The sequence below is a fragment of the Protopterus annectens genome, chromosome 5.part0 (genome assembly GCF_019279795.1).
Source record: "Protopterus annectens isolate FY-2018-M chromosome 5.part0, PAN1.0, whole genome shotgun sequence".
Taxonomy (NCBI): Eukaryota; Metazoa; Chordata; order Ceratodontiformes; family Protopteridae; genus Protopterus; species Protopterus annectens.
The window spans coordinates 480,320,790-480,347,466 of NC_056735.1; the positions used below are offsets into that span (position 1 = coordinate 480,320,790).

The 26,677-nt window shown below is 43.2% G+C and overlaps 1 protein-coding gene across 1 annotated transcript in view; it reads right to left on the reverse strand.

Moving 5' to 3' along the window:
- CFAP47 (cilia and flagella associated protein 47) overlaps positions 1 to 26,677 on the reverse strand; it is a 7,413,452-nt gene that overhangs the window by 2,987,616 nt on the left and 4,399,159 nt on the right. The window contains exon 44 of the mRNA XM_044071840.1: positions 12,387 to 12,792. Coding sequence (XP_043927775.1) covers positions 12,387 to 12,792 — 406 coding nt within the window. The remainder of the gene's footprint in view (positions 1 to 12,386; positions 12,793 to 26,677) is intronic.

Sequence of the window (26,677 nt, forward strand, 5' to 3'; positions counted from 1 at the left end):
TTCACAAATTACACAAAAAAAATTTGTACGGCATGTCATATTTGTAACAAACATCATGCACAAGGGGCATTTAAACCTAAACAAGGAAGTTTTCCTGCACCGCCATATCCGTTCCATACTATTTGTATGGATTTTATAGAATTGAACAAATGTGATAACAAAAAGTACTGCCTTGTCATTGTAGATATGTTTTCCAAATGGGTGGAAGCCTTTCCGACTAAAAACCCGGATGCAACAACAGTGGTAAAAGCTCTCATAAAGGAGATTATTCCTAGATTTGGCATACCGGAAAGGATCTATAGTGACAATGGTAAACATTTTATGAATCAGACCATACAGCAATCGGGACGCTTCTTTGGGATTTCCCTTAAGAACCATTGTGCTTATCACCCTCAGTCTGCAGGACTGGTGGAGAGGCACAATGGAGTCCTTAAGAACAAACTCAGGATGTTAGTCAATGAAACCCAAAAGAACTGGGTGCACTGTCTGCCTCTGGTGCTACTGAGTATGCGAACAGTTCCAAATGCAAAGGGTTTAACTCCTTTTGAAATGGTGTTTGGGAGGGCATATTATGTACCTCAGTGGAAAGCTCTCATGCCTGCAGACCAGGAGGCTGATAGTTCACTAGCTAGTTATATGAGGAAACTGTTAACAAATAAATCTCTCTTGCAGTTTAACTCTTTTTCAGATAAAGAACAGACCAGGCCATTGGAAGCGATTCTAGCCCCGGGGTCCTGGATCTGGGTGAAGGTAATAAAGAGGAAGAATTGGGCAAGCCCGAAGTGGGAAGGACCGTACCAGGTACTGCTGGCCATGCCTACTGCAGTCAAAATAGCCGAAAGGTCATCTTGGATCCATTTGACGCACTGTAAAAAGGTAAAGAACTTTCAACTTGATAAAAACATTGTAACTGTTATGCAACAAGAACAAAATGGCCAAAGATAAGAATGCAGACCAACCTCAAAAATGTTGCATAATCATAATATTGAGCGTACACTTGTTGACTCTACTTTTGACAATTTTCTTTTTGTTGTGTTTTTTCATTTCTCAGCCACACAAGTAAAACTGGATAAACGTGATGAGACATCCATAGACTGGCATCCAAACTTTAACACATACCTAGCAATTAAACGTGTATTTGCTGAGACTATGAACATTTCAAACTGCTGGGTTTGTACAGCTATACCAACAGCATATGGAGGACTACTAATGTCCGCTGTTCCTTTAGGGATCAATGAGACTTGGGAGAATTTGCTTTTTGACACAGGAACTGTGAGATCACAGGATAAAATAGCATTGTATTTACCTGTTACACCAAAAGGGATTGTGTGTTTTTTCAAGAATGATACTCTCCAGGTGGGCTGGAGTAACTGTAACATAATATCTTATAAATGTTATATTAAGACTAAAAGTGGGGGTACTGTCTGCAATACTAACTATGATTCATACTCAAACTCAATGAAAACGACATTGAATGAAGTACAAAGAAATCCTGTTTTGATTAAACAATTGTCAATCATAGATAAGAAAATGTTTCATGCAGGGCTAGTGCATATTAGCACTAAAGTTGAAAACTGTTATTTTGTGTGTGGGAAAAAGGCATACAAATGGCTACCTGAGAATTGGTCCGGCAGTTGCTTCTGGCCATATGACACACTGCGGAATTACCTCTGGGTAAAATACGGAACGTGAGAGATGTTTCCAAGAAAACCAAAGATCCAATCGAGAAACCTGTGAATCCAGTAGGGTGAGTTGAAGCAGGTTGGAAAGACCATAATTCCGTGAAGGACAGAGACAAATTGACTCATATGGACTTGAGTGACAGTGTTATATCTTGGGCAGGTTTACTCCCAGCGTATGGTGCAGTCAAATCGATTTGGGAGCTGAGAAAACTGTCGAAACTTCTCGAAGTAATGAGTAATGCAACTTTTTCTGCTCTTGATGCCATGAGAACTGTTGTGTTGCAAAATCGGATGGCTCTTGACTTTACCCTAGTGACGAGAGGTGGTACTTGCGCGCTTATCAAAGAAGAATGCTGTGCGTACATACCAGATAATAGACATGAAATTAATAACCATCTGGAGGTGATTCAGCAATTGTCGGCCATGACCAAACCAGGCCCAAACCCTCTGATGGATTTTTTCCAGAATCTGTTTGGGGGGTGGGGTTCCATCCTAATGAATATTCTGATTGCCATTTGTGTGGGTTTACTCCTATTAGGAGCATGTGTTTGTTGTGGAATCCCCTGCATGAAAAGATTAATTCAAGATTTTATAGATATGTCTGTCTCTGAAACCTTATATCAAGACATTGAACTTGAGGAATTGGTTCCAAATGAAATTCTCCTTGACGTCTAAACTGAATGACTGTCTTAACTGCAAGTCCCAAGTGGAAGAGGTTAGGAGAAGAAATAAAAATCGTTTAAACTTCTGAGAATAGAATAAAAAGTATTAACAGGGGGGAAAATGTTAGAAAAATATGTATTAATGTATATGTTTAGTGCTTATTAAGAAATAAGAAAGATATAATGCATTTTATTCTATTAATGTTATGACAAGAAAAATGAATTCATATGAAACTGCAAGAAGCTTTTGGAAACTGCAGTGTGCCTTTTGCAAGTTTGCCTCTGACCCCAGCAGCTGCTAGCTCAGCAAGAATTAATGTTTATGCTTCTCACAAGTGATTATCTGCTGGGTCAGGAAATTAAATGTGTGAAATAATGAGAATCTTCTGCTCTTTTCCGCTTGAGCAATTGACCTTATATATGTTGCTAGATAATGCACCAGCTGCAAAGAGGAAGTGATAACATGTAACAAGAGAAATGCATTGAGAACTGTATCTACTATTATGTTCGAATTAATTTAGAACCTTGAGTGGAAACATTTGTAAAAGGGTATTGTAACTAACCAGGTGGCTAGCAAGGCCACGTTGTTTACCAGAAAAAGTTTTTAAGCAAAATGTAGTATCAGCATTTTAGATGAATAGAATATTGTAAGCTAGAGTGATGTAAAACCCCTTGTGACTGACTACGTCAGCCTGGTGGGTTAATACTAGTAAGAAATACTATAAAAGTTGTGTTCTTCCTGTTTCATTCAGACAAAATTCTGTACTTGTACGTTTTTTGCCTCCTGGTGTACACTAGTAAAGAACCTGAACCTGAACCTCCTGTGTATTGATCTTTTATTACAGTATTTTTTCATTTAACACAGTCTTTACATGTTAAGAACCTCAGGTCAGCCTGATGACCTTTAGATTCCAAGGAGGAGCCACCTTTTTTCTAGGAGGCTTGATATGCAACACCACCTTCAAAAACATTTTTCACAGGAAACTGTATTAAAATGGGGGAATCCATGGGTAAACATGCTGAAATGGCACATGAACCTTGATGGAGGAGTAGGGTAGGACAGGCCAGAGGATAGTAACTCACACAAGTAATGTAGAACCAGAGAAATACTAATCCTGAAAGGGTGCTACTTCCTGTCTTGGCACCAAGGAGAAAAGCTTTTCCATTTACTAACATATGATTTTCTACTAGCAAGTTTTCTTGCCTCCTTTAATACTTGCTGCACATCCTGAAAGGTAGTAAGTTTCTGTCATCCATGCAGTAAATTGCAGTTGTTTGGAAATAGGAAGTTTCAAACACCTCTTGTCCTATATGATAGAACCACTCTTTTTATGGTCAAGAGTCACCATTACCTTTCAATATTTTAGTGCAAGAAATTTGGTCAAATACAAAAAATAATGGGGGGGGGGGGCAAAGGCACAAAAATAAGGGGAGATTCTAAATATTGCTCTTATAAACTGAGAAAGTTGTTACAATAACAGGATGTATGTTGGCGTGCATTTACCAAAGGATATAAAGTCTGAAATTCAAATGTATATCATTATTTAGTGACTTCAAACCTGTACCGGTTGGCTAGACAGAGGGACCGAGCTAGTAAAGATGTGCAACAGGTAAGGGTGATAAAGGATAATGAGGGAAACATACTCACAAGCGAGGAGAGTGTGTTGACCAGATGGAAGGAGTACTTTGAGGGGCTGATGAATGAAGAGAATGAGAGGGAGAGAAGGTTGGATGATGTGCGTATAGTGAATCATGACGTGCAGTGGATTAGCAAGGAGGAAGTAAGGACAGCTATGAAGAATGGAAAGGCTGTTGATCCAGATGACATACCTGTGGAAGCATGGAGGTGTTTAGGTGAAATGGCAGTGGAGTTTTTAACTAGATTGTTTAATGAAATATTGGAAAGTGAGAGGATGTCTGAGATTAATCACTGCATGAAGTTATGGGAAAGAGTAGTGGAAGCTAGGTTAAGAAGGGAGGTGATGATTAGTGCTCAGCAGTATGGTTTCATGCCAGGAAAGAGCACTACAGATGCGATGTTTGCCCTGAGAGTGTTAATGGAGAAGTACAGAGAAGGTCAGAAGGAGTTGCATTGTGTCTTTGTGGACTTAGAGAAGCATATGACAGGGTTCCGAGAGAGGAGTTGGGGTATTGTATGAGGAAGTCGGGAGTTTCATAGAAGTATGTAAGAGTGGTACAGGATATGTCCGAGGGTAATGTGACAGCGGTGAGGTCTGCGGTGGGAGTGACGGATGTGTTTAATGTGGAGGTGGGATTACATCACGGATCAGCTCTGAGCCCTTTCTTATTTGCAATGGTGACAGGTTGACAGATGAGATCAGGAGTCCCCGTGGACTATGATGTTTGCAGATGACATTGTGACCTGTAGTGAGAGTAGGGAACAGGTGGAGGAGAACCTGGAGAGGTGGAGATATGCTTTAGAGAGAAGAGGAATGAAGGTCAGCAGGACTAAGACAGAATATATGTGTGTGAATGAGAGAGAGGATAAATGAATGGTGAGGATGCAGGGAGTAGAGGTGGCAAATGTGGATGAGTTTAAATGCTTGGGATCAACAGTTTAGAGTAATGGTGAGTGTGGAAGAGAGGTGAAGAAGAGAGTAGAGACAGGATGGAGTGGGTGGAGAAGAGTGTCAGGAGTGATTTGTGACAGACGAGTACCAGTAACAGTGAAAGGGAAGGTCTACAAGAGGGTCATGAGACTTGCTATGTTATATGGATTGGAGACAGTGGCATTGACAAAAAGGCAGGAGTCAGAGCTGGATGTTGTAGAGTTAAAGATGTTAAGATTTGCACTGGGTGTGACGAGGGTGGACAGGATTAGGAATAAGTATATTAGAGGGTCAGCCCAGGTTGGAAGGTTTGGAGACAAAGCCAGAGAGGCAAGATTACATTGGTTTGGACATGTGCTGAGGAGGGATGCAAAGTATATTGGGAAAAAGATGCTAAGGATGAAGCTGCCAGGTAACAGGAAAAGAGGAAGGCCTAAGATAAGGTTTATGGATGTGGTGAGAGAGGACATGCAGGTGGTTGGTGTGACACAGCAAGATGCAGAGGACAGGAAGAAATTGAAACAGATGATCCACTGTGGTGACCCCTAATCAGAGCAGCTGAAAGAAGAAGAAGAAACCTCAGTGAGTTGCCTGAAAAACACAACTGTTATGAAGACCTGACCAAAAGTATGAGGCAAAAATCTGAATATTTTGTTAATATCTGGACAGATGGGAGGTATGGAATTACCACGATGATCTTTGCAGAGTCCTTCTGAATCTTCAGAATGACCCTGGATATTAGTGGAAATGGTAGACAACATTCCTGTCTAAGGAAAAGAAAAGAAAAGTCATCTCTCTTTCAGGCCTTCTTACATGGAGAAAAAAAAAAATACAGCAGTGAAGGTAATAAATGGATTCTTTACTTTCACCACAAGATCTGGTACCTCGGACTCTCGCCTTCAAGGATACATACATCAGTATGAATTCTACATTTATACCAGGTTCATTCATTAAGTATTCAATTATTTAATCATCCTATTACCCTTACATTTCTTAAAATGTCCCATTGCCTTAAACTCTTTTTAAAGTGACCCATACTTATTTCATTAAATTATACAAACTCTAACTTCACTTTTAATTGTCCTAATACAAACATTTAATACAAAATATTTGATACAAAAATATTTACTTCAGATACAGCTGTACATATCAATAAATGCATAATATAATTTATTCAAATGTATCTAAATATGAACAGTTTAAACATAATCTACCTCCAAGTTTAACCCTCTGGTTGTCAAGGTCCCATAGTTTAAAATCATTTTACTTTCAAGCACATTCAATTTCTGTTTAAACTCACCACTTTTCACTTGAAATGGTCTTGCGAAAACACTAAAAAAGAAAGTGGAATCATCCCCCCCCATGTATTTTACAAAAATGATCTGCCACAGGACTCTTATAGTGGATGTGGTGAGAGAGGACATGCAGGTGGTTGCTGTGACAGAGCAAGATGCAGCGGACAGGAAGAAATGGAAACAGATCAGTGAGTTGCCTGAGAAACACAACTGTTATGAGGACCTGACCAAAAGTATGAGGCAAAAATCAATATTTTGTTACTATCTGGACAGATGGGAGGTATGGAGTTATCATGATGATCTTTGCAGAGTCCTTCTGAATCTTTAGAATGACCCTGGATATTAGTGGAAAGGGTAGACAACATCCCTGTCCAAGGAAAAGAAAAGAAAAGGCATCTCTCTCTTTCAGGCCTTCTTACATGGAGTTCTGGAGCAAATCTTGCCAAATGACTGTTGTGAATGGAGGCAAAAAGATTTATTTGAAATGTTACTCATAGCTAGATCAATTCCTAGAAGAATCTTGATTCAGTTTCTATTCATGACAATCTGCCCTGGTCCTGCTCAGCTTGTCTGCCACACAATTTTGGTCTGACAGGATGTAAGATGTCTGTACAGTGAGATAGTATTGAAATGTTATATCGCAGGGTATAATGGCTAGTTTGCACAGAGGTACAATGGAGTCATTACTGGGCGCATTGCGGGTGCTCTGATGAGCACTTCTGGCTGATATCAAAAGATTGAAACAATACTAATTTCATGAACTTTAATCATACTTTGACTTAAGAATGGGGTCCATTCCCATCATGGTATAAGAAACCCAAAAGATTTGGAGAAATTAAAAAGGGTTATGGTCTTGGGGACCCTAGATCATTGAGAGAGTTTAAAGCATTTATGCCTGTTAGCATCTATTTTACATTTTTGCTTTTTGGTCTGCCATTTCTGTTCATAAGTTCATAGGAGTGTACTAGGCTAATGGTCACTAGGGCCTTTTTAAACCTATCCAGGTATCCAAAATCTCTGACAAGTTCTGGTACCATTAATAAGTGGAAGCAGGGGTTTGGGAGATGAAAGATTTACAAGCAAGGACCTGGAAGATGACCCATTTACAGGCTGCCTGTGTCTATTAGAGACATAGGTGACAAACCAGGGATACATTTCCTGTTCCCTATAGAATGCTCCAAGTTATACTTGACTTGGGTTACGGAGGAACATGGATGGGAAACCTGTTCCAGAGAAGGGGTAGTATCTGGGATACATACCTGTATGTTCCAAAGGCCCAGCAATTTCATCCCCATAGGCACTGCTCTCCAAACAAAGACTGAGGCTTCTGTTGTTATAGACTGTGCTGGTGCTAGAAGGGAGAATGGGAGACCCAAATTCTGATAAAACTGGTCTCGCCACCAACGATATCTTTCATTTCACAAAGCCCAAACCTGCAATCTGGAAAGACATTGTATGCTGATCCTGTCACCATACAGATTTTATATACCACTGAAGTTTTCTCATTTGGAATCTTGCCAGAGGAATCATGAGAATCATAGATGTCATGATATGCAAAATCCAGAGAATTTAATTGGCTAAAACAGTACACTGAGTAGAAAAACTCAAAAATAGATAATTAAATAATCTTATTTGTTAAGCATGTAGGTCTGCTGGACACACAGTCCATTTTCACGGGTGACCCAGGAGCAATGTTTAGTTAACTGACTTGTTTAAGGTCACACAGCAGGCAAATGATGGCTGAGGGAATCAAACTCTGTACTTTGGGAACTACAGCTTGCAAACTTAACTTCACCAATTTTCCAGAATGACATAGATACAGATCAGTTTTTACATGTGAAATATAAGCTCTTTGATCTGAGGAATCTAGGAGACATCCCAGTAAAACAATTATGTGAGGAGTCAAATGAGACCTTTATACATTCTCCTGGAACCATACCTCTAGACTGTCCAGATTTTCACCTCATATTTTTGGTCTCTTCTTCGAGTCCACGGTGGTGCAGCAGTAGCACTGTCGCCTCACAGCAAGAGGTTCTCCCATTCGATTCTCGGCTAGAGCACCTTCTATGTGGAGTCTGCATGTCCTCCCCACAGTCGAGTGGCATCCGAAAGACATGCGTGAATGGGCGTGCCTTCGTTGAAGGTTGGGTGTCAAGCTGGCACCTCGGCACCATAAAAATCTACTGCCAATCATTAGCGGACCGAAGTTCTGCTGTGGCGACCCCTAACCGGGAAAAGCCAAAAGAAGAACATCATTTTTGGTCTCTTCCTCATAAAACTTGTAGTTTTCTGGCAAATCACTGATGACTGAAGCCATTAAATAACGGAATACTTTTGAATTCCAGACTTTATATTTTTTCAGAAAATACAAGTTAACATAAATTGTGTAATTTTAGCAACTCCCTAAGTTTATCAGAGCAATATTTAAATATGCCCCATATTTTTGTGCCTTTGTTCCCCCATTATTTTAGGCTTTGTCCAGATTTCTTGTACTAAGAGGTTGAGAGGTATGCCTGGAATCCTAATCTGTGTTGGACCTAAGCAGGAGATTACAGGCGCTTTGAGACTCTGCAAAGATAAGCAAGTTATCTAAATAAGGAAAAATGTGAATACCTTGCAGTCTTCAATAAGTTATCACTAGAGCTAGACAATTTCTGATTACCCTTGAAGAAGTGGATAGACTAAATGGGTAATGCAGAGAAAGTACAGTTGTGTAAAATGTTATCATAACAGTAGATGTCCTTCACTTCACTGTTCTGTTGCAGTATTCTTTACAACAGGGATCCTCTGGCAAGGGTAGCCTGACATCTGACCATTATACCAAAGCCTTTAGGTTGTAATAGGTACACTGTATGTTACATGTATGATCATCATGCATGGGGTAGGGCATAAAGGTGATGTATGGACGAACCATCCTCAGAACTGAAAAGCCCCAGCATGAATGACAGTCTAAGGATACAAAGAGATAACAAGCACATCCAGAAAGAGAAAATGAACAGGGGGAGGAGGAAGGGAGCAAATACTGCTACAGTGAAGAGAAGAACATCTACTGTTGTAAGATTTTACTGCACTATCTCCTTCCATATCACTGTTGCAGTATTCTTTACAGTAGGGAGAGCACAAAAGCTCAGGAAGAAAGTTGGGAGGAAGGACCACCAGCAGAGCCTTCAAGGAATGCATGTAAGATAGCCCTGGCAAAACCAGCTCTAGCCCTAGAAACAACATCCAGTTTATAGTGCTATGTAAAAATATTAACAGAAGTCCAAGCAGCTGCCTCAAGCATAGAAGATGCATCCATGCCCCTAAAAAAACATCCGAAGAAGCCAGAGTTCTGGTGGAATGAGCAATAACAGAAGAAGGAAGGATTTTCCCATGAAAGGAATAACAAAAGGAAATAGCTTTAGATACCTAGGAAGAAATGTTTTGCTTGGAAACAGCCCAACCTAAAGACCTAGGATGAAAGGAAACAAAAAGCTGCTCAGATTCACAAATGGCTTTAGTTTTATGCACATAAGGGCTTTAGTTTTATGCACATAATATCTGAGTTGTCTACTCAAATCCAAGGTGTGAAGAACATTCTCACTAGCAAACTGCAGAGAAGGGAAAAAAAGGTGTGCAAATTAGTAGATTGATTTAGAGACAAATCATTAACTATCTTGGGCATAAAAGAAGTATGAAGGGACACTTGGAACAGCCATAAGGTCATGCAGCTCAGACACCTATCTGTTTGAGGAAAGGGCCAAAATATAGACAGTCTTCCAGACACAGTGCTGTAAAGAAGCTGAAGCTGCAGGCTGAAAAGAAGCCTGAGTCAGTTTTTTCAAAGCAAAATTTAGGTTCCAGGAAGGCGAGACCTAATATGAAGAACACCGTTATGAAATTATTTGACCTTGAATCTAGAAGCCAAAGGGGAAGCCAAAAGTAGACAGGCAGAAATAACTGATAGATGGGCTTTAACAGAAGAGTATAACAATCCAGTAGAGAGCAATTTCCACAAATAAGACAGATCCAAAAAAACTTCCACAGTAAGTGGATCCAGGTTATGACAAAGACACCAGACAGAAAATCGCTCGCATTTATATAAGTAAGATTTTCTGGTAGTGGGTTTCCTGGCCTCCTGCAGGACCTGAAGCATATCCTTGATACAAAGGTGCCTAAATGGATTAAAACCAACACAGTGTCAGTTGAAGAGTGGACAAGTCGGGATGGATGAGCGACCCCTTGTCCTGTGTGAGTAGGTCCACCCTGTGAGGTAACTTGTGATGATTGCCCTTGGCTAAATGCAGAAGAAGAGGGAACCAATGCTGTCTGGGCTAAAAAGGAGTCACCAACAAGATTTTAAGAGCATCCTGTTCTATCTTGAGCAGGACCCTTGGTATGAGAGGAAGGGGAGGGAATCCATAAAGAAACATCCCCTTCCAAGAAAACGAGAGGGCATTGACCTTCCAAGTCAGAGGACATGGAACTCTGGTGCAAAAAAGAGGAAGTTGACTGTTCAGAGGGGAGGCAAAAAGATCTACTTGTGGAGTACTCCATTGGTGGACAATGTCCAGAAACACATCTCTGTGAAATATCCACTTGTGAGATTGTGTTATGGACCTGCTAAGAGAATCTGCCAAAATGTTCTGATCTGAAGGATTGTAAACTGCCTGAAGGGTCACCTGATCCTGGACAGCTAGATCCTAAACCTGAAGAGAGAGTCTGCACAGGAGATAAGATGTTGTTCCCCTTGCTTGTTGATATACCACATCACTGTGTTATTGTCTGTGAAGACTTTGAGGAGCCCTAGAAGAAGTGAATGACAAGCCTTTGAGGAGCCCTAGAAGAAGAAGTGAATGACAAGCCTGAAGAATCAGGAGAAGAGCTCTCATCTCCTTGATATTGATGTGGTCTTTTCTTTGTCAAACAGATAAAAGGCCCATCACTTTCAGAGGACTGAAGGAAGCCCCCATCCCACATCTGAGGCAACTGTAAAGAGTTCATGAGAGGGGGAAAGGAGGCTGAAAAGTAAGTCCCTGGTCAACTGATGAATCCACCACTGAAGCTCCAGCTTGAGACAGGAGTTGAAGGGGAATTTGAAAATCCAAAGGATGAGAATGTTGAAGCCAGACTGACTTTAGGAGTCAGTGGAGTTTTCTCATATGAAGCTTGGCCAGATGAAATATATGAATGGTGGAAGCCATGTATCCCAGAGCCCTGAGAAACTCCCTGGTTGTAATGGAGTCCATAGGAAGAAGGGAGTGAAAAAATGCAATCACAGTTAAAGCCTTGGGAGGAGGCAGAGACACCCGCATTGGAACAGTTTGGAGCCTGCACACTAGAAAAAACATGATCCTGAGAATGATTCAGGAATGATTTGTGGAAATGCACTGTAAACTCTAGGCTTTGCAGGAGACACATAGGAAAGTGAAGATGCTGAATTAAGATCTCTAGAGAAGAAGCCAGAATGAGCAGGTTGTCCAGGTAAGGAAATATCGGTATTCCCCCTACAAAAACAATGACAGGAGCAAGGAATTTGGTGAAGACCCTTGGGTCAACAGAGAGGCCAAAGGGCAAATCAGAAAACAGAAAATGCAAGGAAGCAACAGAGAAATGTAAACACTTCCTGAAAAAGGAATGAATTGGGATATGGAGATAGGCATCCTTGAGGTCCAGGGAAACTAGAAAAGCCTGAGGAAGAAAAAGAGGAAATAAAGTCTGAAGGGATATCATCCAAAAGGAAGTAACCTTCAAAAAGGTGTTTAGCTAAGAGAGATCCAGAATGGGTCTCAGAATGGGTCTCCAGGTGCCTTCTTTTCTGGAGACCAAAAACATTCTGGAGTAAAATCCCTTCCCCTTTGATGAATTGGTACTGCTTGAATTGTTCCTTGAGACAGCAGAACTTGAAGCACCTGTGGAAAAAATGACAGCTGTTCCTGAGGAGTGCCCAAAAAGGGGTGGGGGTTTCAAATCATATAATACCCTTGACAGATTATGGATAGAACCCCAGAATCCTGAGTGATCTTTAACCAAATAGGAAGGGGCAGGGAAGGATGAAAAGAAAGAGAGAGGAATATGGCTGAGAAGAAAAGGGCAAGGATAGTTAAACAGCACCTGGCTTGTCTTGAAAAGAAGGCTTCTGATTTCAAGGAGTTTGAGCAGGCTTAGCAGGAGGAGACCTCCTACCACTCTTCTTACCTTTGAGAGCAGGATGAGACTGTCTGCAGACCAAGTTAGGTTTATTAGGATAATTCCTTTGAAACTTGAGAACAGGTGAAACAATAATAGATTTCAAATCCTCTAAATCCTTACCCTTTTCCTGAAGGGACTTAAACAGCTCAGCAGCAGCAGCAGTACCAAAAAGAGGTTTGTAATCTATAGAAGCATCCATCAGCTTAGCCTTAATATCATCAGGCAAAGTATGTAGTTGAAGCCAGGAATACCTACTCAACACAGAACCAAAAGCAGTAGTTCTAGATGAGACATCAGCTACATCATAAGTGCATTTAATGGAATGGTGAGCAACCTGCGAAGATGTCTCTAGTAAAGAAAGGGCTGAAGTCTTCCCCTCAGAGTCAAGAAGATCTGAAATAACCTGACAGGTCTGAAAGAGAACAGCTAAAATATACTTGGTCATATGGGTCTGGTAGTTTACAGCTTTAAAAGCCAAGGTAGCAGAAGTATACACTTTATTATCCAATCTCTTCATAGTTCTGCTCTCTTTGTTAGAGGGAAGCAGCTTTGTAGAAGGCAAAAGTTTAGATGTCTTATCAGAAGCAAAAGAAACCACAGAAGGGTCAGCAGATGGGCATGTATAAAGGAATTTGTGATCCTTGGCCACCTTATAAAACCTATCAGGTCATTAGGAGCAGGAGCAGTGAGTCAGGAGCCTGAGACACTGTGGGAAAAGCATCCAACATGGCAGTCAGAAAAGGAGGAACAGCAGTGGACCTAGGAGACTCCGTCTGAAGAAGCTCATAGTACATTTATTTGAACATCAGAGACCTGAGCATAACCCCACTTAAAAAACACTTTCATATGGGAGACTATTGCACCAAAAAAAATCTCCTCAAAAGGAGATTTAGGACTAATAGATTCCACCTCCATAAAGCCATAATCCCAGGAAGAGGGAATCCTTCAAGAACAGTTCAAGGATACACCATCAGAATCCACATCCTCATCAGATGAAACCTGCTCCCTAGGCCTGTTAAAAACAGTAGGACCAAGGGGGAGCAGGAACAGAAACCCCCTGAAGAGGTTTCAGAGTCATAAAGGCATTAAATAGACCTTGTGTGACATTTTGTCATTCACTCTGAGGATCTTTGGGAGCAGGAGAAAAGTACTCAGTTTTCTGCTTCTTTTTCAAGGGGATGTCAACTCGAAAGATCTTAGGTGTCTCTGACCCATGATGACAATCAATAAGGGTAGCAGGAATCTCTTCTCTAACCAAGATTTGAGGAACATCCATAGATCCTTCAGAAATAATCAGCAACAGTTTCCCCTGAACATCAGAAGCAGATGTCTCCAAAGCCTCCATGGACGTGCAAGAAGCTGGATCCATGCCAGCCTCTGAAGTAGAAATGGTATAGGAATCCAAGAAATCAAGTGAGTTGGTGTTCCTCTTAAAATCTGAACTGTTTAAACATACAGCCTAAAACAGAGTGTACCTTCTCATTCTACCATATCTAGTGCATTGAATTATGGAAACACTGTGAGGTGCAACCTCCAGTAAATGTGAACCAAACGTCTCTTCTCATCTAATCAGGTCTCCATTATGTATACTCCAAAATATTCTGCAGCACAGCAGAACAGGAATCAGTATTGTAATCTTTAGTCCCAAATCAAAATGTATGTCAATAATCCAAATATGGTTTCTTAGAGGTTGGTTCCTAGCCTCCAGAACACATGCAAAACTTAATTTGATAGGGAAGCACAAATAAGAATATAAATGACATCTTCTGTTGTTTAAATTTCAAGAATACTGTGTTTTAATAAAGCATATTCTCTTCCTGTTTGGGACAGCATTGTAAAGATCAATGGCAATTGCCACAGTGACACACATCCATGATCTCCTATGGCAGTTTGGAGCTTATCAGTATGAGCTATGCTTAATGTGGTTTCACCTTCAGTAACATCATAAGAATTAAAGGAGTAGAAAAGATTTATAGAAAAGTCCTTTTCTCCCACTGAAAGTAGAAAGTACATGTTCTCTTAGTTGTACTATTTAGGAATGTTTTGTAAACATCCTAAAAATTCAGTGGCCTATAAATGTCATTGTGGATCCACTGGCATATAATGCAATAGCTCAGAAAGTGAGTGCATCACTCTTGTAGTCAACTTTTTCCCCTACAACATTGATCAGATCACTTATGACAAAGTAGCTTGGAAAATGCAGGGCTTGCATTGTGAGTTAAATGTGCAATACCCATTTCCATATTTTATGCCCAAACCGCAAAGTTAAAAGGAACATACACCCATTTGTATACCTCCCAACTGCTGCCATTTCAAGACAGTGCTATGATTTTGGCCCTTAGATTTACCCTTGTTCCTCCTAGATTTACTGATGTTCAACATAAAGTGAGACCTGTTCATAGGTACATACCTTACTAAATAAAGATGTTAAGCCTATGCAGAGATTCCTTATCACTAACTATATAGGCCCTAGTACAGCAAGTCTGTCTATTGTGAACAATAATACATTTCTCTTTTTATGGCCCTTTGTCATGTTTATAAAGGCCAGTGCTATGTTTTTTAATGCTCAAAGGCTTAGCGGTATAACCTCCTGTTTGCTCAAAACCAGGCACCAACCTACAGTGGATATAAAGAGTGTACACACCCCTGTTAAAAATGCCAGGTTTTTGTGATATAAAAAAAATGAGACCACAATAAATCATTTCAAACCTTTTCCCACCTTTAATGTGACCTATAACCTGTACAATTCGGGTCTATATCACTTCGACGAAACGTCAGAAGTTCGAACACCATATGTTCGAACTTCTAACCTCGAAGTGCAAAACCATCGAAGGCTTAGAACAGCAATTTTTTTTCCCAGGAAAAAAAAATCGCTGTTCCAAGAAACACACACACAACACACGCACACCAAAAAAACAGCAATCCACACACATACACTTAAAATCCTACATCTAACCCTACACTAAACTGTACATCTATCCACTTACCTTAACCCAAACCCTAATCCTAAGGTCTGTCACTATCGCACACCCACCTCATCCCTGCCCTAACCCGAACGTCCGCACAATTGCAAGCTTACCTGAACCCGATCCATAACTTTCCACCACAGTGCTGAAAATAGCGAAGCCACAGAAACAGCCCACCAAATTCTTTCCCTGGGAAAGAATCCAGTGTTTCACGGCTTCGGGATAATCAGTTTTCAAACTTCACAGTTCGAACATGTGGTGTTCGAACTGCTGAAGTTTTGACAAACTGATAGGAATCCTACAATTCAATTGAAAAATAAACAAATCTGTTAGGGGAAAAAACATAAAAAATAAAAAACGTACAATAAGCTGGTTGCATAAGTGTGCCCACCCTTAAACTAATACTCTGTTGAAGCACCTTTTGATTTAATTACAACTTTCAGTCTTCTTGGGTAGGAGTCTGTGAGCATGGCACATCTTGACTTGGCAATATTTGCCCACTCTTCCTTGCAAAAATGCTCCAAATCTGTCAGATTGTGAGAGCATCTCTTGTGCACAACCCTCTTCAGGTCACCCCACAGATTTTCTATTGGATTTACGTTGGGCTCTGGCTGGGCCATTCAAATACTTTAATTTTCTTCTGGTGAAACCATTCTTTTGTTGATTAGGATGTATGCTTGGGATCATTGTGGTGTTGAAAGGTGAAATTCCTCTTCATTTTCAGCTTTCTAGCAGATGTCTGAAGATTTTGGGCCAAAAGTGACTGGTATTTGGAACTGTTCATAATTTCCTCCACATTGACTAAAGCCCCAGTTCCAGCTAAAGAAAAGCAACTCCAAAGCAGTATACTTGCACCACCACCATGTGTCACTGTGGGGATGGTGTTCTTTTGGTGATGCGAAGTGTTGTTTTGACTTCAAACGTACCTTTTGGAATTGTGGCCAAAAAGTTGAACCTTGGTCTCATTAGACCATAACACATTTTCCCAAATGCTTTTAGGAGTCTTGATGTATTTTTTTGCAAATTTTAGCTGGGCCTAGATGTTTTACTGTGTAAGAAAAGGCTTCTGTCTTGCAACCCTACCCCATAGTGCAGACTTATAGAGAATACGGGAGATTGTTGTCACATGTAATACACAACCAGTACTTGCCAGAAATTTCTGTAGCTCCTTCAGTGTTGCTGTAGGTCTCTTGGCAGCCTCCCTGACCAGTTTTCATCTTGTCTGTTCATCAATTTTGGATGGACGTCCAGTACTTTGCACTGTCACTGTTGTCCCATATTTTCTCCACTTTTTCATGACTGTTCACTATGTTCCATGGTATATCCAATGCTGTGGAATTTTTTTTGTACCCTTCTCCTGACTGATACCTTTCAACAATGAGATCCCTTTAATGCTTTGTAAGTTCTCTGTGAACCATGGCTTTTGCTGTAGCAGGCAGCAGAGTAAATGTCAGGAAAATCCTACTAGGACAGCTGAACTTTATTTGAGGTTAATCAGAGTCTCTCTAATTGATGGCAGGTGTGTACCCAAGAAAACTGAATACTGTAATTAAATCCAAAGGTGCTTCAACAAAGCATTAGTTTAAGGGTGTGCACACTTATGCAACCAGCATAGTGTATGTTTTTTATTTTTTTATATTTTTTTCCCTGACAGATTTATTTGTTTTTCAATTGAATTGTACAGGTTATAGGTCACATTAAAGGTGGGAAAAGTTTTGAAATGATTTATTGTGGTCTCATTTTTTATATATCACAAAAACCTGGCATTTTAACAGGAGTGTGTACACTTTTTATATCCACTGTATATTCAAGAATTTTGGGAAAGGTTCTAGTAATGGCTAGACTATCCTCATCTCTTTCATAGGGACAAAAATACACATGGTATTGGAGTTAACCACTGTAAACATTCAAGAACATTCTAAATGACCTTCTAACCTAAGCATAGTCTGATGCATGTGCAGTAACAATAGGGTTGCCAACCATCCTGCTTTTCCCAGGATGTCCCGTGTCCTGGGAAGCACCTTCCCAGGATGCCATATGTCCTGTTTTTGGCACAGCTTAGCACAAGTTACTAAGTTTTCTCATAATCATTGTTTAAGTAATGTGTGTTATCAATAACAGAACTGCGCCTGCCCACCATCTTGCCCAATCCTGAGACCTCAATGCCCACAGCAATTTGCCGACAGCCCTACAGGCCCATTCGTCACACAGGCATGCTGTTCCTTTACAACTGAGCTTATCATGGAGGAGCCCGGCCTGCTGGCTGGTGATTTTACTTGCCAGCACACAACCTGTCAGCAGCATTGCTAACTTGTTGCAATGAAATGAATAACAGTGCAATAATTGACACATTATATTATCCACTTATAACGTTGTTTACTTGAGAAAAATGTAAAACCAGCAAAAGACTAAAGACAGCCAGCCATGATAATCTGAGATATAGTAGCACACCTGCACCATCCGGAACCTGTTTATTTGGCAGAACATTTCTTCTGCAGTGTGATGATGCTTGGGGCTCCTGTACAAAGTAACTGTTCCTAGTTGTAACCCTCAGTCCACCACAGAAACTGAGCTCTCAGTTTGCAGAAAGGTAATGTAGTAATGTATAAATGCATTGCTCTGCCTATGTCCATGAGCATTAGTGATTACGCTCCTTTGCAAATTTTTGTATTGTTTTGTCCTTATTTTTCATGGCATGATGTCGTGAGGTAGTTCCATGTCATTTTCAACTTCCACGATTTGATAACTACATTAAAAAGCCACCCTAGCCTAATGAATAGTTACGGTTTTACTGTGAAATTCTATTAAATATAAATTCCAGTCCAGGTGAAGTCTGGCAGCTGCTAGCAGACTTACTACCTATATTTATTAAAAAGATATGTGAGTAAAGGAACATAACTTTTTAGTTTGTGGTCCTTCAGCATATACAGACAAAAAATGCTCAGCCTAGAAGAAATATCTGCAAGCAGCAATGGTCATTCTGACAGCACTGAAACAGCAAGCGATTATTTCATTATTATGCATTTATTTACGCATTTGGTTATTTATTAATATACAAACCTGGTTAACAATGAGTTATTTTTTGACTGCACCATCTGTACTAAAGTTACTCGTTTTCATATGACTGTAATTTGTATTCAGACATATTTGGCACTTTTTTAAGTTGTCAAGGCTAACTAAGTTCTTACTGCTAACCATTTGCATCACTGATTTAAGTTAGAAAAAATTGCCTTCGTAATCGCTATAGCAAGGGGTAACAGAGCTACCTTGAGTGAACTTTATTCTTTGCCTCCAAATCAGGACTAATCTACTAGGTGATTCGGTTTTGTGCACAGTTTTACTGTTTTTTTTTTTTTTCAAACCATGTCCACAGTATTATGTTTGTGTGTGTGTGTGTGTATTACATCATTATCTTCCAGAATTAGATGTTTTATTAGGATATATTTGGTCATCAGGTGACCATGTGAATTGTAATGAGGCTGACTGAAAAATGTACTGTTAGTCCAGATGTACTCTAAAAGGGTGCATTATCGATGCTAAATAGGGATTTGCAATGGGGATAGCAGAGTCGATTGTGGGCTGAAAATAAGGTCTGGACCAGACTGCTTTGTAAAAACCAGAATGTTCTCAGGCACACAAATGCACGCTTGTGTTAAACACATTATTACAGGGTGACACATGTTGTGTCTATTTGGCTGAGTGGGCATTCCACTGATGCCGCAAATAAGCTTACAGTAGTTGGAGAAAGACAGCCTCGGGAAAGCTCATTGGCTAGAACTGCACCCTTCCAGGTACCGAAAAGAGTGCTGATTGGCTGAACTGTTTAAAGTGACATTCCTTTGTGCTGCTTTACTGTAAAACCAACTTCATTTTCAGTTAGGCCTATTGAATAGACTGCAAAGAATCATGTGGCACACGCAGAGTGTAGACACACTGCTTTCCACAAACTTGGCTAAATAACAAGCTTCTGCTGCAGATATCAATCCAGTAAGACCGCTGCGTAATGGGTTCTTTACATCGGGCAGTAAGGTCTTACTGAAGAGTTTATGTGAAGTGTGAGACTTTCCACAACTTCCCTTTGTCGAATGGATGCTTCACACTTACTAAAAACTGATGTTGTAGTCTGAAGCAACGTTTTTGCATAGCAGTCACAATCTGATATTGTTAGCTTATCTACTTGGGGGTTCATTTGGTTAATTCCACTGGAAGTAACAGTAAGGTTACCAACGCCAGGGTCATAGCTGCAGCCAAGTGCGGTAGCACCACAATCGAGTTTTTCTCAATTGTATGGAAATGGATACAAGTTATGCAACCGAAGGTAACATGAGTAGCACAGAAACTGACGGAGAAGGTAATGATTTGCCAAACACTCCTCCACCTAAAAAGAAAGCAAAGAGGTTGTCACTGTATTGTCAAGAATGGCAGCCAGAATTTTCCTGGTGTGAAAATGTTCAAGGCAATGTCTTCACAGCTCGATGCACATTGTGTAAGAAGAAGGTTTCGGTTGCTTATGGTGGCAAAGGTGACATAGTAAATCATAGCTGTTCGAAAAGTCACCAGAAAGCTCAAATTGCTGCAAACACTGCTGCCATTGCCATTTTTTTCAAGAAGTCAACAACAGTAACAGGAATTGACAAGCAGGCAACGGTTGCAGAACTCGTGCATTTTTACCACACTGTACATCACCACATCTTCTACAACGCTGCTGACTGTGGCGCTAAACTGGAATACTTGTTATATCAAGACTCAGCTACTGCTAAAAAGACAGCCTGTGGTCACACGGAAGCAGAAGCACTGGTGACTGATGTCCTTGGCACAAAGTCAGTGGAGTCCATTATGAAAGACATTACTGGTGACAATTCTATTCAATATTCTGTGTCAACTGATGAATCTAATCTCAAGAACAGAAAAATGTTTCCTGTCTGCATTCAATATTTTACTGTTGAAACTGGTTTAAGTAAAATGCTTTTAGACTTTGTTGAGCTTAATGATGAGCATTCTACCTCTATCGCAGACATGCTAGTTAAAGTTTTTTCAGATAATGGCATTGATATTGCATGCATGTCTTCTTATTCAGCTGATAACGCAAGTGTGAACTATGGTGCAAAGCAGTCTGCGTTTACTGAGCTGTTGAAAAGAAATAGTAATATTCTGAAGACAAACTCCAATGCTCATGTGATACACAATGCCTTGAAAAAAACTAATTGATAAACTTGATTGTGATGTAGAAATTAGAAGTTATGTACTTACCATAACGTTCCATCTGAGTAGGCGTATTCATTTGTCTGCAACCTGTGGGTATGGATCCAATATCAGATCCGAACCGGCATGGATTATCCAGCTATGGATCTGAGCTCCTAACTCCTCCCCTCACCCATAATGCCCTGCTCTCCCTACATGACCTCAGATCGAGTTTGCCCTGTATCAAAATACCCTAATCAAAGGGTAACACATTCTATGCAGGAAACTGACAAGGCCAGGGGGATAGGAGGGCGGGATGGTTGCAGACAAATGAATACACCTACTCAGATGGAACGTTATGGTAAGTACATAACTTCTAAATCTGAAGTAGGAGATTCATTTGTCAGCAACCTGTGGGACAGAGTCCCCAGCTACCTGAATCTTGGGGGCCGTCATGGAAGGATATTCCGGAGCACAGCGGAGCCAAAGGATGCTCTACCTCTAGATGTGATATCCAGCTTGTAATGAGAAATAAAAGTATGAGATGAAGCCCAAGTGGTCGCTGAACAAATGTCATCCAGAGGAATCCTAGCCTTAAAGGCTGCTGAGGTAGAAACAGACCGGGTTGAATGAGCATGGACTCCGTCCGGTGCGGGCCTCCCAGAAGCTTGGTAAGCTAAAAGAATACACTGGGAAATCCAACGTGACAAGGAGACTTTGGAAATTGGTTTACCCAGATTGAATTTGGCAAAGGAAATGAACAACTGGTCGGATTGCCTGTGACCAGCTGTCCTGTTAAGGTAAAAACGAAGCTGCCTGTGAACATCCAATGAATGCAGCTTGTACTCGCCTTTGTTCTGATAATTAGGAAAGAAAACGGGGAGGTCGATGGACTGATTAATGTTTGCTTCTGAAGCTACCTTAGGAAGAAATGAGGGATTGATCCTGAGGTACACACGGTCCGGATGGAAGATCAAGTAAGGCGGCTTCATGGAAAGGGCTTGAAGTTCCGAAACTCTTTTGGCTGAAGTAATGGCTACTAAAAATGCAGTCTTAAGAGATAAGAATTTTAGATCTACTGTGGCCGCAGGCTCGAAGGGGGGGGGGTGGTCAAGGCCTGAAGAACCAAGGAAAGATCCCATGGTGGAACCGCCTGCTTGACAGGGGGTCTAAGCAGAAAGGTGCCTTTTAGGAAGATTTTACATAACTTGGCAGACATAAGAGGCCCAGAGTCGTGACCAACATGATAATGAGAAATGGCCGCTAGCTGAACTTTGACCGTGGAACTACTGGCGCCATCATTAAAAAGAGTGGTAAGGAAGTCTAGAACCAGGGGAAGAGGTACCGTGAAGGGATCTAGACCTTGCCACTCCGCCCAAACGGAGAATCGCTTCCATTTACTGCGGTAAGTTTTTCTGGTAGAGGGTTTATGCGCCGCTACCAGAATGGCCCTAACGGGCGACGAAATACCGGGAGTCCTAATTAGGAGTGGAACTGGAGCAGCCAAGCAGTCAGCTTCAGGTTGTCCAGGTTCGGAGATGGTAGGTTCGATGGGTGTGCTATCAGATCCGGAATGGGATCTAGAATCCAAGGTGGATTCACTGAGTGAGACCTTAGGTAAGGGAACCAGATCTGCCGAGGCCAGAATGGGGCTATGAGGATCATTCTGCACCCCAACTGAGAGGCTTTCTGAAGAACCTGGAGCATCAGAGGCAGAGGGGGGTATGCGTAAAGAAGACCGGGAGGCCAAGCATGCACCAGAGCGTCTCTCGGGGAATCCCCTGGTGGAGGGATTAGAGCGAAAAAACTGTCGCACTTGGTGTTTGAGGGAGAAGCAAAGAGATCGCAACAAGGAGTTCCCCACCGTGCGAAGATACGTTTCGCTACTTGAGCATTGAGAGACCACTCATACGGGGAGAGAATGGTGCGACTGAGCTTGTCCGCAAGGATGTTGGACCGACCTGGAATGTGCGTTGCGATGAGAAAGCAGTTGGTAGAGATTGCCCATTCCCACACTCTCATGGCTTCCCGACATAAAGGGTAAGACCTGGTTCCCCCCTGTTTGTTGATGTACCAGACCACCGACATGTTGTCTGACTGAATCGCAATTGTTCCTAGGGGAAGAAAGGCTTGAAGTGCATGCAACGCCAAGAGCACGGCCCTCATCTCCAGAACATTGATATGCAGGGAGGTCTCTGAGTCGTTCCACGTGCCTTGGACCGTCAGTCCCGCAAAATGCCCCCCCCCCACCAGAGGCGAGATGTGTCCGTGGTCACTGTGGCAAGCGGGGGAGATGCACAAAAGGGGCGGCCTCCTTGGAGGTCCTCTGAATGGAGCCACCACAAAAGAGACCGCTTGCAAGCCTTGCTGATTGCAATGGGGTGATGCAATGGGGTGATGCATGGGAGAGAAAGATAAGACCATTGTACTTGAAGCATCCACTGAAGTACTTGCATGTTCAACCTGGCGAGCGGGAGAAGAGAAATCGATGCCGCCATGGATCCTAGTGCCCTCAGGACCAATTCCGCTGGAACTGAGCTTGAGTGGAGGATGGCCCGCACCTGGAGTCGTAGATTCCGAATTCTGTCGGTTGTGAGGAAGGCTCTTAACTTCCTTGTGCCTAACCTGGCACCTATGAAATCTATCAATTGAGTAGGGGCGAGGTTGGACTTTCCTATGTTTATCGTGATACCTGGCCAGGAGGCTAGCTGAAGAAAAGAATCTCTTGCCAGGGATAGTAGATGCCTTGTTGGGGCGGTGAGAAGCCAGTCGTCCAGGTACGGAAAGACCTGCACCCCCTGAAGCCTCAGGTGGGCCGCAACCACTGCTAATACTTTGGTGAACACCCTGGGGGGCTGTGGTGAGACCAAAGGGAAGGACCCTGAACTGGTAGTGACTGGCTCCCAGCCGGAAGCGAAGAAACCTTCTGGACCGTCTGTCCATTAGTATGTGGTAGTACGCATCCTTGAGGTCTATCGAGCACATCCAGTGATTCTCTCCCAGAAGGGGGAGGATAGACTGTAAAGTGACCATCCGGAACTTCTCTTTGGGAACTGCCAGGTTTAATAGGGACAGATCTAGAATGGGTCTTAGGTCCCCCGTCTTTTTTGGCACTAAAAAGAACCTGGAGTAGAACCCTGATCCGATCTGGTCTGGGGGGAACGGGCTGGATGGCTCTTTTCCTCAGCAGATAGCCAATTTCTGCTGAAGCGGCCTCCCTCTGATCGGGTGGAATGTCGGGGAGGGATTTTGGTTTTGGGACGTGGAGAAGGGGAATCTTGTATCCTCTGGATATAATACGGAGGACCCAGCGGTCTGTTGTTATGGAATCTCATGCTGCTAGGTGCTCCGAAAAACGTCCCCCGACTGCCTCCAAAGTGGAGCAGTCGGGCAACCCCTCAGGGTTGCTGCGCGGGCCACTCAGAGAAAGGTTCTCTGGACCCGAAATTCCTGGGAGCCCCTCTGCCCCTAGGGCGGCGTCCGCCCTGTCCTCCTCTGCCACGGTAGGACTGGTTGTCCGGAGCGGGTTGGGATTGCTGCGACTTCCGGAACCACATCTTCTTCTGGCCCTTTTGGTTCCTAGAGTAGGACCTTTGGGGCACAGAGAAGCGGACTCCGACGGCAGACAGCATCTTCCCGTCCTTCTCACTCTGGACCAAGGTGTCGTGAACCGTCTTGCCAAAAAGGGCAGAACCATCAAAGGGGGCGTTCGCGAAAGACGCCTTGAAGGGCTCTGTGAAATCGCAATGGCGGAGCCAGGCCTGGCGTCTCGTGACTAGGCCTACTCCTGCAGCTCTAGCGGCTCCCTCAGTAGCATGGGAAAGCAACCGCATAGAGGTATTTGTCACTGACCGAAGAGTGGCCATACGGGTGGAGTGCAAAAGTTTGTCCTTCTCCGACATGGACTCTGGGGGGGATGCAGCGTATTCTTTGATAAGATCGCGCTGCATCCTAATAACATGTGCCAGATAGTTGCGCGCCCTCACTGAGAAGGTCGCTGAACTAAACATTCGCTTCCCCAAGCGGTCCATCATCCGAGCCTCCTTGCTCGGAGGATGGACTGAGGGACTCTCCTGGGTGAGTTCCCTCTTGGTGGCTGCTGCCGTCAGCATGGCATCTACCGGAGGACCCTTACTCCAGTGGGCACGGTCAGCAGGGGGGCTGAGAATACTGTCTGGCCTTTTGGGGATTGGCTCCACGGTGTCCGGTTCCTTCCACGCCCTGGTGGTAATAAGGTCCACCAGGGGGTCGGCAGGAGGGGACACCCAAGAGGTAGACGGGCCCGCTTCGAATGCCTCCAAGAACACGGACTCGCCCGAAGAAGACTTTGGGGCAGACCACCCACCCCTTATACGAAGCATTTCTATGATGTCTTCAAAGGAGACATCCTCGGGGGGTGATCTTGGGGAGCCTTCCCCTTCCTCCAAGTCCGTGTCTTCAGTTAAAGACTCGGGGGAGTCTATGTGCCTCCTTTTACACGTGTGCTTGCAAGGTGCCTCCTCGGGGGGGCTGTCCGAGGAGCCCTCGCAAGCAGTGTCTAGTTCCGCAGGAACTGCTTGGGGCATTGAAACGGGCTGTCCCAGTGGCCGGGTGATGGAAGCCTGACCCAGAGCAGATGGAGTGCGGGACGGAGCCGAAGCAAGTGCCGGGGGTCTGGAAGCCTTCAACAGAGCCCTCTCCACTACATCAAAAGCCGAAGGGGAGCCAGCCTCGACCAAAGGATCCGACAGTCGGCTCCCCCTCAGATCCGAGGAGTGGATCGGAGCCGGCGCCGAGCCCTTCGGATCCGAGGGACCAGTGCGCTTCGACACGGACAGTGCCGAAGACACACTGAGTCCCTCGGATCCAAAACTCGGGCCAAGACTCCGAGAGGTCGGATCTGACACACTCGAGGGCAGGGTCGGATCCGAAGTAGCCAGTACTATCGGAGCCGACCCACCCCCAGCTCCAAAGCTGCCCAGCTCCGAGCGCTCCGAACCCGGGTAGTGGGTCGGAGAAAGGGGTCGAGCTCCCCCCCGGGGGGGGGGCAGGAGGACTCCCATCTGCATCTGGGCCTGGATGAAACTTCGCATCATCCGGTCCAGATCGGCGTCAGAAAGACTATAGGTCGACCTCGAAGAGGCTACCGAGGTAGGCCTTGAATACCGCCTCGATAGCCTCGAAGGAGGTCGGGTCTCCTCCTCCTCAGGTCCCGGTGAAAAGGTTGGGGACCGGAGCCAAGGAGGAGGAGAACCAGCAGCTAGAGAGGCCGGAGGAGAAGCCCGCTTAGCCAGCGGGGCCGAGACGGAGGTCTCGGCCCGCCGCTTGTGGTGCTTCTCTCTCCGGTCCTTCTTCCTAGCTTCCCTGTCCTCCGAACCCGTAGAGGGAGTTTGAGTCCCGGGAGGAGGAGCGGGAGCAGGTAGGGCAGGTACCGCAGGAGCGGTAACTACCAATGGGGCAGAGGCCGAAGCCGAGTCTGGGGGTAAAAGTCCCGCCAAGACCAGCTTCGACCTCCGCTCCTTCAATGCCCTGGGGTTGAACGCTGCACAGATTGAACATCCAGAAGTGAGGTGTTCAACCCCAAGGCATCGAACGCACTGAGTGTGGCCATCCGCAGGGGACAGCTTATGGCCACACTTGAAGCACTTCGAAAATATCGCCTTAGGGGCCTCAGACATATTTTTTTTTTTTTTTTTTTTTTTTTTAAACAAAAGAAAATTAACAAGTTAACAATTAACAAGTTAACAACACAGTAAAGGCCCCAAAGAAACCACGCACACACTACGCTACCAGCGAGGGGAGGGAATTACAAAAAAATTAAGTAATTTAACCAAAAATAGTTTAAATGGGTGGGAAACCTAAAACTTTCATACAAAGGAACTATTTTTAAAACCAAAAAACCCTTAGTAAATATACTAAATTTTCACTTAGCTGAAGGAGCTCAAAGATCAAGCTGTCACCATGAACGCGGCAAACTAGATCTGAGGTCATGTAGGGAGAGCAGAGCATTATGGGTGAGGGGAGGAGCTAGGAGCTTGGATCCATAGCTGGATAATCCATGCCGGTTTGGATCCGATATCGGATCCATACCCACAGGTTGCTGACAAATGAATCTCCTACTTCAGATCAATGGTTACCAGCATTTACAGGCATTTCAGTGTATCTGCTAAT